General features: G+C 52.0%; 1 protein-coding gene across 1 annotated transcript in view; it reads left to right on the top strand.

Annotated features, from left to right (window-relative positions):
- The window catches only part of LOC144730290 (ras-related C3 botulinum toxin substrate 1-like), a 30,768-nt gene extending 19,413 nt beyond the window's left edge, over positions 1 to 11,355 (top strand). Inside the window, exons 5-6 of the mRNA XM_078610982.1 lie at positions 3,351 to 3,510; positions 5,183 to 11,355. Coding sequence (XP_078467108.1) covers positions 3,351 to 3,510; positions 5,183 to 5,313 — 291 coding nt within the window. The 3' untranslated portion in view covers positions 5,314 to 11,355. The remainder of the gene's footprint in view (positions 1 to 3,350; positions 3,511 to 5,182) is intronic.
- Positions 11,356 to 17,743: the final 6,388 nt, after the last annotated feature.

Raw genomic sequence — 17,743 nt, 5'->3', positions numbered from 1 at the left:
GGCGAGGGGCTCCGTACACCGGCAGAGATAAGCGACCGCGGTCACGTTCCGTCGCTGCACGCCGCTCGTTTTGCAGCACGCGAGATCGGCGCGAGCCTTGCCGGGGCTGCCGCTTGGCAGGCACTTGGTGGTGTCGCACTTTCGTCACGTGGAGAATTAATTTACGGCCCTTTTGTCAGCCCGCCCGCTAGATGAAGGCCTCTCCCGAAGCCGGTTGGTATATATCGTCGGCAAACATCGTCAACGTCAATTGGACCAATCAATTTCACGGACAGTGCATACATTATCAGAGTTGTGTTTTTTCTTTGCATTCCGACTGCAGGTATTGTGGTCAATGCAAACATGACTCCTTGTAAACAAAAAAGGTGTCAGTTTTGTTGCCAGATAAAGGGGTAAAAAACCGATTATCATACATTGAACTTATTTCGCACCGTACGTAGTGTGTGGCGGGCGGCTACAGGGCTCCTGCTCCTGGCTGGCTCTCTGCTTCCCGCGCTGCCCAACTTCTCCTTTCTCCCCCACCCCCTCTCCTTCCCCCACCCCCAACCAGCGACGCTGCGGCATGAAAATCGGCAACGTTTTAGTTTGACGTCCGCACGCAAGCCTTTCGCTGTGAACCTTTCGTAGGCGACCTCGCGTGTGTCGCAAGACGTCACGTGGTTCTGTTCTGCTCTCGCGCCCGATTGCAGCAGCAGTGTGTGGTTCAAGTTGCTCGATGCCAATGCCGAGGTTCTGCTGCTGTCCACGATGAGAGGGCTTCGGGAGAGAGAGGGAGAGTTCGTGTCATTTTGCTTTTCCTTCTCCGTTGAATGAACGCAGAGAGCACAGTGGGTTTACTGCACGGCCCATGGCTGAGGTTGCAAGGCCACAGTCACAGCATTGCCGCTCGTGTCTTTAATTTTACATTCCTGGAGGAGGCTGGCGTGCGTTGGCCTGCTGGTGTTCTGATGCCGTTGAAGGTTACACCAGCGTCTTCGAGGAATGTCAAACTCAGGAGGTGCGATGTTTGGGTCCCGAGTGAGATGTTTATTATTCTGGATGTCCGCGCTGTGTTTACCAGCGTTCTTTCGGATCTGTGTGAGCGTCTGGGATGGCGACTAGAAGCAGTAGCGCAGCGGCAGCTTCATCTCAGAAGGTATGGGATCAGGACTTGAAACGACGGCGGGGTTCACTGTCGAGATCTTGGTTGACAGGAGGTCATTGCCGTTGTCGAGAAAACGCATGCACTTCCTCTGCAGCTTGCTCAGTGTCTCTGTGGATACTTGGTGTCCGATGGTTCGCCACAGCAGAGGGCCAGGGGGGGTGGGATCGGCGTGGTTTCGCAGGATGACATCGCACGTGGTTACGTTGTCGGGAGGGTGGCAGGCGCACGTGCCTCGACCGCCAGGGTGAATACTTTCAGCAATGGGTTTTGTCTCTGGAATATCTGGCAACCCTTTGATCAATTTGGCCGGTTTTCTCCGGGGTACATCCCAACGAGCAACGCAAGGTTTTTACGAAAGTTTCATTCGTATTGGATCATCTTCATGAAAGGTAGCGTGCCTCCCCGCGTTACACCCGACGGGACAGACAAAGCTAATGCGGCTGCGCTCTCAACTTTAGTTGGAAAGTGTTCGAAGCCATATGCAGCGAGCTGCCGCTCCCACGGCACAATGGCACTTGCGATGTGTGTGCACTTGCGGGGAGAAGATGCGTTTTTGGCTCGGCCCACTCCACGCTTTATCTAAAAGAATCCTTGAAATGATTCCACGGCCAACATCATCATCGTCATCATCGTCATCATTATCATCACCACCATCGCGGACGCGCCCATCGCCCTTCTCTCGTTTCCACCAACATTTGATTCAGACTTCGTGATATCTGTCAAAAAAGGGTAACGAGCCATTTCCTGGAAGTGGCGCGTATTTTTAACCCGTCCAAAAACCCCAGCAAAACCGCACGGTTCCTGTCAAAACCGGTCGCGGCGGCAGAAAAACTCGCGCGCAAAATTTGTGCGCGCCTCTGGAGCCGTTTGGCAGATGAACGTTTTGAGTGGGGAGGGGCGGGCGGGCGGGCGGGAGAGCGGGCGGCCACAGAGCGGTGGCTGTTGTGCTCGGGCCCGCGGGACGCATAGCTGCTGCGACGACGTCGATGCAAGTTCCGGCAGGCGAACCTCCACGTCTCCGTGTGTCCATGCCCACGGGCGGGGGAGGGGGGGCTTGGGGTAGCAGGAGGTGGCCGTGGGTGTCCCGAGCACTCGCGGACCGTTTAGATGAGTTCGAGAGAGACACCCCACAGCGTTTTTGTTCACGGCTAGGAGACACCCACAACATTAAATTTCGATTTAAAGCTTTCGTGACTGCAGGGATTCATCTTCTTGGCTCTTTCGGTAAAGTCACGTAGAAGGGAAATAATAAATGAATAAAAAGAAAACCTAATAAAATCATTCTCACGACGTTTCGGCCACAACGCAAGCAGCCGTCCTCAGGTGAAGAACAGGTCTGTCGGAAAGACAGTGTCTGAATGAAACACCACCAGACACTGTCTTTCCGACAGACCTGTTCTTCACCTGAGGACGACTGCTTGCGTTGTGGCTGAAACGTCGTGAGAATTATTTGATTATGTTTTATTTTTATTATTTTATTATTTCCCTTTTACGTGACTTTACCGAAAGAACCAAGAAGACCCACAACATTATAAGATACACGACTATGTTGGCATGTCACAACTATAGGTCAGGAGCTTCTGTTTGATATGGCCCTCAGATGTTTGTAGGTGATGTGTGGACAAAGAACACAGGGATTCAGGTCTAGAGATAAGATCTGACCGAATATTCAAGTGTCTTCGCGCGGGCGACCCATGAAAGGGGGTGTTTGAAACCTCTATTGATATTCCACTAAACACCAGGACCTACAGTAAAAGTAATAATAATACATTTCAACCCTTTGTCCATTCATGAAGGCCTCGGCCTGCATGTGGGCATTCTGCTGCATTTAGAGGGCAACATTGATCCTTGTTTATTCCAAATAAGTAATTAGCGAGGAAGAGCTCATTGATTATCGGAGCCTTGTTTAAGAGTGTTTGCGCCCGTGTGTGTGCATATAGTGGTACGGGGAGCGGCGGTGTAGTGGTTAGCGCACTGCCCTATGAACCTGGCAACCTGAGTTCGATACCTGCTCACGCCCAACATCGGTGACGAATATCGGTGCCTGTCCCGGTGCAGTGCGTCTAGAACAGCACTGCAGCACTGTGGAGACGTGCTGCTGGCCATCCCATACCCCCCTGGGTCCGTTTTTCCAGCCCCGGTCGGCTGTTTGTCTACCAGCACAAGCCCCCACAGCCCGCCATAAGGCCCGTGTGTCTTTGTGCAGTGGTACCCGGAGGTGCGACACCACTGCCCCAACACCCCCATCATCCTGGTGGGCACCAAGCTGGACCTGCGGGACGACAAGGACACCACGGAGCGACTCAAGGACAAGAAGCTGTCCCCCATCTCCTACCCTCAGGGGCTCGCCATGGCCAAAGACATCGGTATGTCACTGCCTCAACCACTATCCTGGGCCGGGCCCTGAGGCGGGACGAGCGTTTTGTCATCGTCGATGTCAAAGGGCGCCACAGTGGCGAGATGTTAACCACCTCGCCTGGTATGCAGGAGGTCGTGGGTTCGATCCCGACCCTGACGCCTGCTGCTGTATATTTGGAGTTTGCGTGTCTCTCTCTCATCATCATCATCATCACGGTGGCTAGGAGATGTTAACCACCTCGCCTGGTATGCAGGAGGTCGTGGGTTCGATCCCGACCCTGACGCCTGCTGTATATTTGGAGTTTGCGTGTTTCTCTCTCATCATCATCATCATCACGGTGGCTAGGAGATGTTAACCACCTCGCCTGGGATACGGAAGGTCGTGCGTTCGATCCCGACCCTGACGCCTGCTGCTGTATATTTGGAGTTTGCGTGTCTCTCTCATTATCATCATCATCACGGTGGCTAGGAGATGTTAACCACCTCGCCTGGTATGCAGAAGGTCGTGGGTTCGATCCCGACCCTGACGCCTGCTGTATATTTGGAGTTTGCGTGTTTCTCTCTCATCATCATCATCATCATGGTGGCTAGGAGATGTTAACCACCTCGCCTGGTATACGGAAGGTCGTGCGTTCGATCCCGACCCTGACGCCTGCTGCTGTATATTTGGAGTTTGCGTGTCTCTCTCCCCGTGGTCGTGTGTATTTTTCTCCGGGTCCTCCGGTTTTTCTGTCCACATTTAGAAACGTGTGTTTAGAGTGTTTGGCTTCTCTAAATTTCCACGTGATAAGCCATTTTGTTGAGCTATCATTTGCGGCCAGGTCGCTTCTGAAAAAGAGCTATGAATATATATAGCTCAGTTCGCCTTACCCGGTAAAACGAACAAAATAGTTTAAAATAGTTTATGCCACCGTCCGCCGTTTCGTTGTCCACAACACGCTGGCGATCCCCCGCCAGGACGTGGCACGGTGGGCGTACTACGTGCCCACTCCCGGCCACCTCGCTTCCCCCAGCCGCCTCCTCGCCGCAATCCTCGCAACGCTCGAGCTGCTCACCGAGGAGTGGACAGAATGTGTCGTTGAATCGCGCACGTGCCCGCGCGCGATTCAACAAAACAACGATCTGCCTCCGTCGCCGTATCGGCGGTGTTGACGCTGCGCCGCGTGTCCCCTTCAGAGGTGCCGTCCTGAGGTCGCCGGTTCCATTTGGTGCAAGTTTTTTTAATCCCCTTACCACCACCACCACCTCTGTCAACCCGGCAGAGTCGATCGCCAGGTCCGTGTGTGGTGCCGTAAAGTGTGGGTACTCTCACCTTCGTCCCGAGACGTCTGGCTAGCGTGGAAGACTAGGCCGAGCAACCACCGCGACACGAACCCGGCGAGCCGAGTTTCGACGCACGCTCGCCGGCAACGTCTGTTACGAATATTTCCGAACCGGTCCTGGGAGCCCTTCCCCTAGGTCAAATCAGCCTTAAATGAGTGACCGGTGTGTGTGTGTGCGTGTGAACATCAGCACTGGGGTTGACAATGGTGGACGACCGGTTGTGTGGTGCTGGCCACCCACCGCCCCGTGTGCCTCGCCGGGCCTCAACTGGAGTTCGCCAACGCCGCCCAACAGTTTGTTAAACGGCTATCCGGGGTCGCGGTGGGGGGGCACCTTTGTCTTTGTGCGCGTGAGCAGGCAGCGTGAAGTACCTGGAGTGCTCGGCGCTGACCCAGCGAGGACTGAAGACGGTGTTTGACGAGGCGATCCGTGCCGTGCTCTGCCCCCCGCCAGTCAGGAGCTCCTCCAAGAAGTGCAAGCTGCTGTAGTGGCGTGCTCGGGGGAGGGGTGGGAGGGAAGGCCACGCGCGGCGCACGCCCCAACTCTCCGGCTCTCTTCGTCTCTCTCTCTCTACGTGTCCATGCGTGGGGGGGGGACTCTACACACACACACGCGCGCGCCTACACGCGCACACACACACGTTGCCACTCGCCGCACGGTCTCGCATGCGCACGCACATTCACTGACACGTCGTCGTTGCGTGCGCCGACGCACGCGCGCTCTCGTGCACGCACACGCAGTCCCGTACGCTCGCACCGCACCGCACCACACGCTCGAATGTACTGACGCATATGCGTGTGCACGCACGTGCACGCTCACGCTCACGCATGCGCTCAAATCTCATTCCTGACCATTCGGTGCCCAATGCTGTAAAAGGAACGCACTCCGTGCCATCCCAGCGCAAGAACGCAGAGACGGCGCCACTCTGGCCAAGTTGGAAGTAAAGACACCGCCGGAAGCAGCGGCTGCCACGGTGGGAAGGGGTTCAGTTGAAACTGCAGTTATCGGAGCGAAAGAATATTCTGCTAATTTTGCGGTCAGAGCAGACCCACGTAGTTTTTGTTACATACGACGTTTTAAAAGTGTAACTTTAACCGGCTGCCACCTTTCCGTATTTTTGCCGTGGGTTATTTGTTATTTTTACGTCTTTCGTCCTGCTCTTTGCTTTGGGCTGTATCTAAAGAAGGGGAGGTGGGGGAAGGGATCGTCCGCTTGTGGAAGATTACGTGGGGACTACGAGAGATTCGGTGTGACACGGTGTGATGCAGCACACAGACACGTGCACACACACACAGACACTGGCGGTAGTGTAAACCCTTTCCTTCACCTGCTGGGAAAACACCTTTTAACGTTTTCCATTGCAACGTAATGATCCGGACGCGGCGGGGGTGGAGAGGTTAATTTAGACGGATTTCTTTGCTTGTGGAGCATCCAGCTAATGTGGTGTTTTAATTAATTAAATTCTACAAAGGTTAAAGGAGCAACCCGCCTGCAAGAGGTTCCACCAGATGGAGCTCTAGAGAGAGCGAGCGAGTATCCGGAGAATAATTGGGTCGACTGTTGCATGCTGGTCATACACGTACGTATGTATGTATGTTGAGATTCTTTCGCGCCATACGTAGCTAACGGGAGGTGCAGGGGAAAGGACAACAAACTAAACACAAAAAGCAGTTCATTTCGGGGGCGGGGGGGGGCAGGCACTGGCGGGGGTGGGTTGGGTTAGGGGCGCATTTAATTCCTTGCACCAGGGCCCACGCCAACCGCGTTACGACAGTCGCTAGGGAAGACCGGTGATGAGGTGGGCACAAGGATTAATTTGCTTTGGGGGGGGGGGGGGGGAGGGAGGCATCGGTTAAGAGTGGAGAGCGCAGGAACGATGACCCATCTGAGAATTGAGACCGAGTTCGGGCGAAACCTTGCCAGAGCGTTTGGGTTCCGGTATCCCGTCCAGCGACGCGAACCGCGTTTATTTTTTTACGTTCGGTCTGTCGCCTGCCAAGCCCCGTGAGCGTTCCAGCTCGGGTCGCCACCTGCCACGGTTACCCCGGCGTCGCCATCCCTCTCGTTGACGAGGTAGCCGCCGTTCTCGGGGAACCTTCCGCCAGGACGTTTTGTCAGTTTGCCAAATAAATGCACCGCGCAGGACCGGCGATGCATTCGCCGCATCGTCTCGCCCCCCTCACTGCGTCCGCTATCGAGAGGCGGCCTTGTCCCGGTGCTTTGTACGCCGGAGGTGTGCGACCCTAACCACGGCGCTAACTCGTGGCATTCCACCGGAGGTGTCGGCCGATTTATTTGAAAAGGGGCCCATCTAGAAACCTTGTTACCGCCGCCTGTCCGTCCCCCTTCGCCGGAGTCACACGGGGACGGTGCGGCCTCAATTCTCTCGCCCGTCCCCTCGAACGTGCAGCGCCCCTCGCGAAGACGTGGCCTCCGGCGTTCGTTGGCCCACGTTCAGTGCCACGACGGGCAGGCCGACGTTAGGAGCCTTTGAATTAAACCTCCAAATGGAAGCTGCGTATTTAGAGGTCTGCCGCGTTAGTGCTTGTGAGGGCTCCACAAGCCTAACGCGATCCACGACTGCGATTTTCGCGGCGATCCTTAGCCGGCCAGCGTCGTTAAACCGCGAGCGACTTTGCCAAATTGCTGGCCGACGGAATGCAGTGACGGTCATCAAACCATGATGCAGTCCATCATTGCCGGTCACTCGGTTTACGCCGGTGTATTGCAATGTAAGCCTTGCTTAATGGAGACGCTATGAATCAGGAGGGCGGCTTTCCCTTTCATCCGTCAACATCCCACTCGCGCATCGGACTCGAAGCGGTTCTCTCAAGCGAAGACGACGCGACGTCATGCAGTCACGTCCTGCCGCCTCCGACCTGTGCCGTCTCTCGTTCGATCCGAAGTTGCCGTCTCGGTTTCCCACGGCGGTGGAGGGAGGCGGCGATTTCGATTTGTTCAGATTTTGGGACGCCAACATTTTTGTTCCAACGGGAAAGCCGCCCGCCGCCTGTCTGCAATCGCTGGGGACGATTTCCGTAACCGTTGCACCCGCGGAATCGAGCGTGGCCTTGATGCTAGCCCCGGGCTCGGGAGTCGGTCCGAACTATTTCTGTCGGCGCTAGCGCAGCGTTGGGTTCGTAGCACGGCAGCAGTCCAACTCACTTGAATAGTTTTTTTGTCGCAAGGATCGCGAGCGACATTTTTTTTTAAAGGTCGTTCCGTTTGGCCGTGAGAACAAATGCATGGGTGGTGATGCGTGTGCGGTGGTGGTGGTGGTGGTGGCGGTGATCGTGTAGGTGGTCGTGGTCGCGGCCGTGGTCGTTGAGGTGATGGGGGAGGTGGTCGTGACGGTGGTCGTGGAGGTGGTCGTGACAAATGTCGTGGTTTTCGCGATCGTTTTTAATCGCCTCTGTCTGGGAGGGGTAGCGCGTTTTTGTGCAACGGTGAGCGTCGGTTCCTGGTTCCTGACACAGATCCAAAACTCCAGGTTTCGTGAGCCCCCCCCCGCTCACTACCTACCCCTACCTAATGTTGTAATCAATGTCTTAGAATTTTTTCCAGGGTGCTATCTAGGAACAAATTCTAAAAGTAACTAAAATGTGTTTTTTGTTATTTTACCAGGTAAAGCCCACTGCTTTACCTGGTAAAGTAGCCACCAAATAATCTAAATGCACGTTGATTCTAAATGTGGAGCGGTGGTAGGGGGGGGGGGGCAAAACTGGAGGGACCTGGAGGAGAATATCCACACTCCGACCACCGTGGGGGGAGAGAGAGAGAGAACACGCGGATTCCAACTAAACAACAACAGGCATCGCCAGGGTCCGGGATGGAACCCACGCCGTTGCCCACGGGGCGAGGGAGATGTGCGAAAGGTGTGCTGGGTGCTGCGGTGTGCCAGGTGCCCCAAGATATTGTCGTACTCAGCAGAAATGAAGCCATTGGTCACAACCGCACTTTTTATTTTCTATCCTTCAAATAACCTTTTGGTACAAATAATTTTCACCGTTATTTGTTTCCAGCCTGCGCCTCGTAATTCTGTTCCGATGAGTTCCTCGTAATTTTCAGGAAGTGGCCGAGTCGGTTCGAGCGGTCGAGCACCTTTGCCTGCGTGCGAGAACCGCGTGGCGGCTAGCGCTTTCACGTCAGCTGGCTCTGCCTCGGGTGACGATCTGGCACCCCACACACATCCAGCAATACCGCTCGCCGTGGCCACGAGCCCAACGTACCACCGACTCCCGATACGTCGGCGGCTCGGAAAACATTTCTGCAAGCAAGCCGGCACACCGCATCCAGTATACAACCTCTCGCTGTGTCCGAGGCGGCTAACTAGTCACGGGGCAACCCACGCGAACGAGTCTTCCAGAGACCCGGAAAAAAATAAAACCGCCCGTAAAATATTGCCTGCGAGCCGGCACCCCGCCTCGAGTATTCCTCCTCTCCCTTTGGCTACGACCGGTCACGAGCCGCCTGCTCCAGTCGAGTCTGCGAGCGACCCACAAAAATATTCGGCGGAGAAGGGGAGAGAGCGCGGCGCGGCGAGGCTCGGGGCTTGATGGCTCTCTGCTAGCGACGCGATTTGTCCGCGTGCGTGAGGAGGCAGGGGGCTGTTGGTGGTGCCGGGATGCGTGCGTAGTCGGTCCCGACTCCTTTGCTGCCCTTTGGACGAGTCAAGAGTTATTTCTGTGGGCACGCGTGTGTCTGTGTGCGCGTGTCTGTGTGCGCGTGTCTGTGCGCGCGTGTCTGTGCGCGCGTGTCTGTGCGTGTGTCTGTGTGCGCGTGTCTGTGTGCGCGTGTCTGTGTGCGCGTACCGTCGTCGTATGTGCTAACAGTTGCCATTGTTAATGACAATTCGTCGCCAATTATTTTTGTTATTTTTTTAATATGGGTTTGCAATATAATACAGCACTGTAATCACGTTTGTCCCGTATCTCTTTGTGGAACTTTAATCGGCGCCGGTTATTAACTTGTATCCCCAGGGGCCATTTGAGCGTTGTATATTAAACGCCGCGTGGAAAACATTCGGCTCTGCGACGATGGCAATGCTTAGTTTATATATATACACGGGGTTCGAATTAGATTGAGTCGTAGCAGCTTGCACCAAGAGAACAATCGAACTTTTGCATGTTTTTATTTTATTTTAGCCATTTCATTTAGAGAGCCATACGTGTGACCTTAATAATGTGACACGCGCCAAGTTCGAATGTTCGGGAGCGTCCCACTACTCTCGCTCTCCCGATGTGTTTGTCCGGTCGTGCCGCGCACGAGTTCGACGTGAGGTCCGACGTTTCGGCCCGCGTGCTCGGATCTCCTTCGGTAGCACGTGGAGCGAAAGGTCAGGCATTGTGCCGAACGACGCGCGGGCTAACCACGAAAACACGTCGGAGCCGCAAAGCACAACCAGGAAAACCTAGGCAGTACTATTCTACTCTATATTGATTGAAATATTGATTGTATATAATACTAACGTTTGGCAACAAGCATTGACTCCATTGGCAGTGACGTGTTGAGCAATCGAGTGCTTGAACCTCCCTTTGGGTCACCAAATTCACAATTCTATTCAAGAGTTCAACCGATCAATTTAGTTAAGACTCAGGCCAGAGCCTTTCGATTCCTCTTCTTTTTCCACCGCACAACTGAGCCGTGCCGAGCCAGTCATGTGCCACTGGGGGGAACGCTCCCAAAGAGTTTCCCCCACCCCCACTACAGAAACCGAGCCGTGCCCCTGACGGTCGCGTGAAGTTGCGATTGCCCCCGTGACCACCCTGTGTCTTACGTTGCGTGTGCCGACACTTCAGCGCACGTGGTTATCCCTGGCCCTGATCGGGCCATCGAGCCAGATTCAAACGTCTTTTCGCGAGGCCAGCGCGTATATATGGCGGTTTGGTTCTGGTTCAGCACAGCAAATAGCCAGGTGGGGAAAAAAAACACCCGTACCACGAGGGCCTCGCGCTGGCTCGGCTCGGATGTGCAGGTGGAAAACAGGTATTTCATATCTTAATTTTTTTTTTTCCATAGACTACAGCTGGGTGTTCATACAAGTCAATGGGCCGTGAATTTTTTTTGTAACGTTGGAAATAATTTCACATTTTTATTTTGGACTTGTGGCGTTGATTGTACTGGCGGCAAACAAGGAAACGGCCCTTGCACCCGAGCGTACGGGGACCGCTGCAACCTTGTAGGAGGTTGACGAGGGGCCCGTTGTTGAATCGCATTTCTCTCGAATCGTGCCCAGGTGTGTTAACAAAGGTGTCGGGCCAATTCTCGGCGCCTGAAACATCCGCTGCGTGATGCTCTTGAGCAGCGAAGTCGCAAGCTCACGAACAATCGGCAAGCGAGAAACCAGACCGACGCATTTGAGATTTCCATTTTTCAAAAGAGCTCAATTACACACGCGCAAGTTATTGCTAAACTACTGTTCTAACGTGTCAGTTGCCGGTTTTCAGGTGTTGTTAACAAAAAATGTAATGTGGCTGCAAGGAAAATGTTTCATTTTTTTACAGTATATTAAAATGGTTTTGATTTACGTACGTTCCCTGTCCCCTCGTTCCTTCATTCAGCACTGCCCGTGAGATTCACCCACGTGTGACTTCACTCACCCGCGATGCGTCGGAATCTCAGCCGACCTCGGCAACGTTAACCACATCATTCGCTTGCTGTGTACGTATGCCGAACTTCTTTCGCGCCCTACGTAGCCGACCGTGCTGATGGGGAGGTGCGTTGGCAGTGGTGCCACAAGCACAGTGGAACAACAACAACTCACTCAACACATTCGTCCATTACACTGTGTGCGACCTCAAAAAGAAAAGTATACCATGGTTCGAGAGACACGTGCGGGAAGGAAACGTTCCAGTCTGCCCATGTATTTGTAGTTCTCCCAATTCCGACGACGACGACGACCCTCCGGATCGCTGCACAGCTTGGGACCTGCGACGAGTTCCCCTAGGGGGCGCTGCGCGCCGTGTTTGGAGGCTTCCCTTCGACTCGCTCGGCTGTGGACCGCGCGCGCACACAGAGCCCCAAGCAGTGCCGGATGATCCCAGCGGCACAAGTAGCTACTACATATGTAGCAGCAGCTACATATGTAGCAGCTACTACATATGTAGGTAGCAGCTACGGACCCCGCACTTTCAAGGGCCCCGCGCTAAATGCTTTCGAGCTATCAATTTCGGTTCAGTGATTCTGCACTTGCTCTATTACTATAGTACTGTACCGCCTTCAATTTTTATGAGCGACTCGGTGTTTAAGGTTAGCGATTTGTCGTATTATCTGGCTGTAGAGCAAATGAAAAAATACAATTACTTTACTGTGCAAGTTAAACATTGTGTTTTAATATTTGTGTGTTTTTTTTTTATTAGGGCCCCATTTTATAACATATGCTACAGGCCCCGCACTAGCATCATCCGGTACTGAGCCCAAGTCTAAAAAAGTGTGGTGAGTTGTGGTGCGGGCTCGCACGTCTGCCACTTGTTGCAAGGTGGTTCGCGGATTAGGAACCTGCTGGTCGCCCCGGTTCACACTGCGGCTGCCTAACGCGTGTCATGCTGCGGGGCCGTCTGTTTCGCGGCGGGCGTTGAAAATCCCGTGATGTCATTCAAGGAAGAGGTCAGCGTGTGCCTGCGTCGCGGTCCAAATTCATCACATTTTAAAGGTTTCTTGCACGTCAATTAATTGGGAAACAACAATCGTCCCTCTTCTTGGTTCTTTCGGTAAAGTCACGTAGAAGGGAAGTAATAAAATAATAAAAATAAAACATAATAAAATAATTCTCACGACGTTTCGGCCACAACGCAAGCAGCCGTCCTCAGGTGAAGACCAGGTCTGTCGGGGAGACAGCGTCTGAATGAATTATTATGTTTTATTTTTATTATTTTATTACTTCCCTTCTACGTGACTTTACCAAAAGAACCAAGAAGATGAATCATTGCAGTCACGAAAGCTTTAAATCGAAACAATCGTCCCATTATCCACTTTTGTCAAACGAGTGGCAAATCCTTCCATGACCCAGCACGCTGGGCGAAACGTCGGACAACACTCTAAACAGCACGCAGTGCAGCCCGAACACACGTGGGAGAGTTATTACACTATACACATTATACACTTTGTTTTTAACCAGGTAAGGCCCACTGAGCTATGTCGCTCTTTTTCAGAAGCGACCTGGCCACAAATGATCTCTCAACGAAGTTGGCTTATCATCATGTGGACATTACTAGCAGCCAAACACTTTATTTGGCACAACCACGATGTTGTATCACCTCCTCGGCAGCTTGTAGCAGCAGATTAGGTGCACTTTGCGTGCGAAGTGCACTGTGCGGACGCAAAAACACAACGCACAGCGGCCGTATTAAAGTTTGACACGTGAGTCAAAATATCAACCAAGCCCGCACTCGTGGGTGCTTTGTGGTTGGCGTTTCCACCTGTCCTGGTGTAACCCTGACAGTCTGGGAAACGGGGCCTGTGTTTGGGTGGAATGGAACTGATTCGTATCGAGATCTTGGGTCGGTAGTGCGCGCGTGTGCGTGTGTGTGTGTGTGACCTTTATTCCGCTGCACGGCACCTGGCGCAGCTTTGAAAGACCTGGGCATGACGTGAGGTCATTTTAGGTCTCGAAAGTAAGTCCAGGTCACAATTCTTGGTCTCCTCCTCCTCTTCATAGCCATCGCTCTGCGGTCAGCTTGCACTCCGCTGGCACTGTCGTGTGTGCCTAAAGCAACGTGGGATGGATGTACCAGGTCCTGCATTTAATGGGAGGGGTATTGAGGGGGCCATAAAATACAAAAAAGTTTAAAGATAAAATGTTGAAACTCGCTTGCGTCTCCACGTCACGTGCTCGTGCTGCTCCGATTTAGCCCGGCACGTTGCAGTTTTTTTCCACTGCCTTTGTGTCGGACCGTCCGCTCCGGGATTGACTCTTGATTTTGACGGACCCAAGTACGTTTTATTTTTGGTATGTTTTAATTTGATTTTGCATTGACGCTCTCAAACAACTTAGGTTATTCTTTGGTTCTTTCGGTTAAGTCACGTCTAAAGATAAAATAATAAATTAAATAATATCTTTAGACGTGACTTAACCGAAAGAACCAAAGAATAATTCCTGCAGTCACGAAAGCTCCAAAATTAAGATACAACTTAGGTTGGTTGGTAAACGTGAAAGCATTCGCCCTGCCCGTCTGTCTGTAGCTTGGACTCAATGTAACTCGTAAAGAGATGCATTTGTACTTGGGTGCTATTTCGTTCTTTTTGTCCTCTGACAAATCGCAGGTCTCTGGCTCCAACTCCGTCCTGTCCGACCTTGAGCTGAGAAGCATCCCGAAGCATCCAGCAGAATCCCAATGCCCGGTGCGATGATGACGCTACGCAGAGGCAGCCGCGTGACCGCTTATTCCGACTCGCGCATTATGTAACAAACAAAAATGTGTTCCCGAATACATTCATCGCGTTATATCCAATTCGCGTTATGAAAAACACGCGTCCTAGGAGAAACAGACCGTACTTTTCAAATTGTTTTGTGACGTTTATTTGAAATACCTACTTGGGCCCTCGCTTAGGGGGGGAACAAGTATAACCCGTAAAAACAAAGTTTTTCACTATAAATCTTTTATATGCGTGGCGGCTAGAGTCCTCTCGTCCTCTGGCTTGAGATGGCTGCCACCTATGGGCCAGATGATTGCATGGCAGCATTAAGCAATTGGTAATTAAATATAATTTTTTTGTCCTAAAAAGTGTAAAATTTTGGAAAAAAAATTTCCACGAACATTAATTGTCACGCACAACGAGTCTGTGTGGAAAATGTCAGCTCGATTGGATCACGGGAAGTGGGTTAAAAAACGACCGAAAGATTTGCACGGTCCTAAGCAAGCAAGCAAGTGAACTTAATATAAAGGATTTAAAAAGCTCCCCCATCCACCCACCCACCCCACTCCGCCTTGCTCTGGCCATTGAGCTGCAGTGAGTTGACGCCCATGCACGGCGGGTAAATGTTTAACGTTGGAGGAAGGAAGTTCCCGAGTTGTTTACCCTGAGCGATGTGCGGTATTGGGGGGGGGGGGGAGCAGCCAGACCGGCTGGTCTGGAAGTGGACGGGGGGGGGGGCTTCTCCATCATCGGAAAAGTCGTAGCAACTTTAATGTAGGTGGGGGGGGGGGTGTAGCGGTAGCGCAGTGGAAGCGCAATGGTCGTGTTATGGGCGTGCTCGCGCCCGTCACAGTAGCGTGGAATTTCCACCACTGGCCCAGGGCTGAAAAACGGGAGGCGCGCAGCGATGCCTCGTTTGCTCATTTGTGCAGAAACTCCCCCCCCCCACCCACTTTTGACATTTTGGTTCTGACCTTAATCTCCAGTGATTTGTAATTTCAATGTACTTTGCTATTCTCTGCTGAGTCGAAGTCCACGTGTTATACACAATGCCCCCTTCACTCAGGGACTTGCAGCTTAAACAGAGAGCGCCGCAACATTTCCGCCCTACCCCCCGGTTGTCAAATGCGCGAGCGTGCGGTGCAGAGTTATCCACCAGCCAGTCTCGCCAGGAATGTCCTCTTGTGTGAACGATCCTTTTTGCTGAGCGAGCCGAGGACGAGGGAGGGAGGGGGCGCAGAAAGGATGACGAAGAGAGAAGCAGCGGAGGAAAGGGGCTCACACGGGAGTCTCAAGACCTTGTCGGAGTTTCTCACGCTCCCAGCTCAGCACCACCCCGGCCACTTCTGTCCCTCCACCCCGGCGACTTTTGTGCCGGTCTTTAAGATCTCTCAAATTGTCTTGTTTTTTTTCGACTTAAAGCTTTCGTGACTGCAGGGATTCATCTTCTTGGTTCTTTCGGTAAAGTCACGTAGAATGAATGGAAATAATAAAATAATAAAAATAAAACATAATGGCCGAAACGTCGTAAGAATTATTTTATTATGTTTTATTTTTATTATTTTATTACTTCCCTTCTACGTGACTTTACCGAAAGAACCAAGAAGATGTTTTGTTTTTATTAAGCTCGTTTAGCCTGGAAAGTCTCGCTGGGGTCTCAGGACTCCTTTTCAGGAGGGCCCTGCCACGTTTTCGCGGTAGGGTGGCGATGGTTCGCTATCTAGAATTAATTTTGGAAAATTAGCGGTGTCCTTTAGCTTTCGTTTTTTTTTCAGATAAAACCAAAACATTTGTTTCCTCGTTCTCACGCGTGATCCCAAAGAACTGGTCTTGTCAGCGAATTCCTGCTTTCCAAAAGCTCTCCCCCCATCCCCGCCCTATCTCTCTATGTCAGCGCTGCGAACATCAATACCGAAAACGTGAATTGCAAGTGACAAGGCTGTATAGACACAAAGTGCTTCGCCGCAAATAAATCACAATAGCTTGTTGATCTCGCCAAGGCGCAAAAACCATCGCGCGAACTCCCCGTCATCCTCGCAGCGGCTTCTGGCAAACCATCAAACAAAGACGGTCACCACAACGCGCGCTTTCGGGTGCTGTTCTACAGCCGTCTGGAACGCTCTTCCGATGTCGGGAAGCCACTGGAGGAGCTATGCACTTTTAAAATCTCGTTTGAAAACTCATTTATTTCGTTTGTTGTCCTTCCCCCGCACCTCCGATTAGCACAGTCGATTAGGTACAGTGCGAAAGAAGTTCAACAGGAACAGCTGTCAGGTCGTGGCCCAGATTAGCCAATCAAAATCTAGCCCGAACCTTTGCAGCATCGGTTCAAGCAAGCATGACGTTGCTGATAAGACACTAAATGCCAAACCAGTCCTTATCTATAAACAGCTGACAGTTCTCCAAACAGCTGATAGTTCACCAGAAAAGGTTCAAGTAAGGCTGACTCTGCTGACGAGACACTGATTGTCAAAACCAATCCTAGGTTTCATCTTCTTGGTTCTTTCGGTAAAGTCACGTAGAATGGAAATAATAAAATAATAAAAATAAACATAATAAAATAATTCTCACGACGTTTCGGCCACAACGCAAGTAGCCGTCCTCAGGTGGAGAACAGGTCTGTCGAGGAGACAGAGTCTATGTTTAATTTGTATTATTTTATTATTTCCATTCTACGTGACTTCACCGAAAGAACCAAGAAGATGAATCCCTGCAGTCACGAAAGCTTTACATCGAAATTCAATCCTTGGTTTGCTTGCATTGATCCAGTGCTGCTGAAATTATGCTCTCCCAGAAGGAAAACCGCGTGGCCGATGAAATGTGTACACAAATGCCCATTTTCGAACCTAAATGGATTAGCCAATAAAACTTTACCCACTCACCCTAACAAGCTAGCCAATAACACTTGAGTTGTCGAGGGCAAGGCGAAGGCTGCGGCGTGGATACCGTGCAGGACGAACGCCGAATGGTGCACGGGACAACGCTCAGGAACCACGTAGTGACGCAACTCACCGATACACAACCATAAACGCGTGCCTTACCAACACACACGACTAATACACACGAAGCGAACGCGTGACTAACACACGCGTAAAACGAATGCCGAACACTTACATACCACTGCTGTAGCCCTTAGCACCGAGCCAACTCGGCAACGAAACTCTAGGCGACCCCTGACCCTGACAGACTGAGCGAATTACAAGCCCGTATGGTCAGACTTTGTGTGGGTTGGTCAGCAGAGGGCTGCGGTGACCTCAGCCAACCCTATCCAGGCTCAAAAGCTGCTTAGCATTCGAGACAAGAAGGCGAGATACACTTTTTCAAATATATAAACTTTTTTTTATTTTACCAGGTAAGGCGCACTGAGCTGCACTGCTCTTTAAAAAAACGACCTGTCCACAAATTATATCTCAACGAAGTGGCTTATCATGTGGAAATGTATAGCAGCCAAATACATGTCTAAATGTAGGCAGGAAAACCCGGAGAACCCGGGAGAAAATTCCACACGACCACGGGGGAGAGAGAGAGAGACACGCAACCTCCAAATATACAGCAGCAGGCGTC

The sequence above is a fragment of the Lampetra planeri genome, chromosome 35 (genome assembly GCF_965212315.1).
Source record: "Lampetra planeri chromosome 35, kcLamPlan1.2.h2, whole genome shotgun sequence".
Lineage (NCBI taxonomy): Eukaryota > Metazoa > Chordata > Hyperoartia > Petromyzontiformes > Petromyzontidae > Lampetra > Lampetra planeri.
Note: the sequence above shows the minus strand (reverse complement) of the source record. Positions and strands in the feature narration are given on the sequence as shown.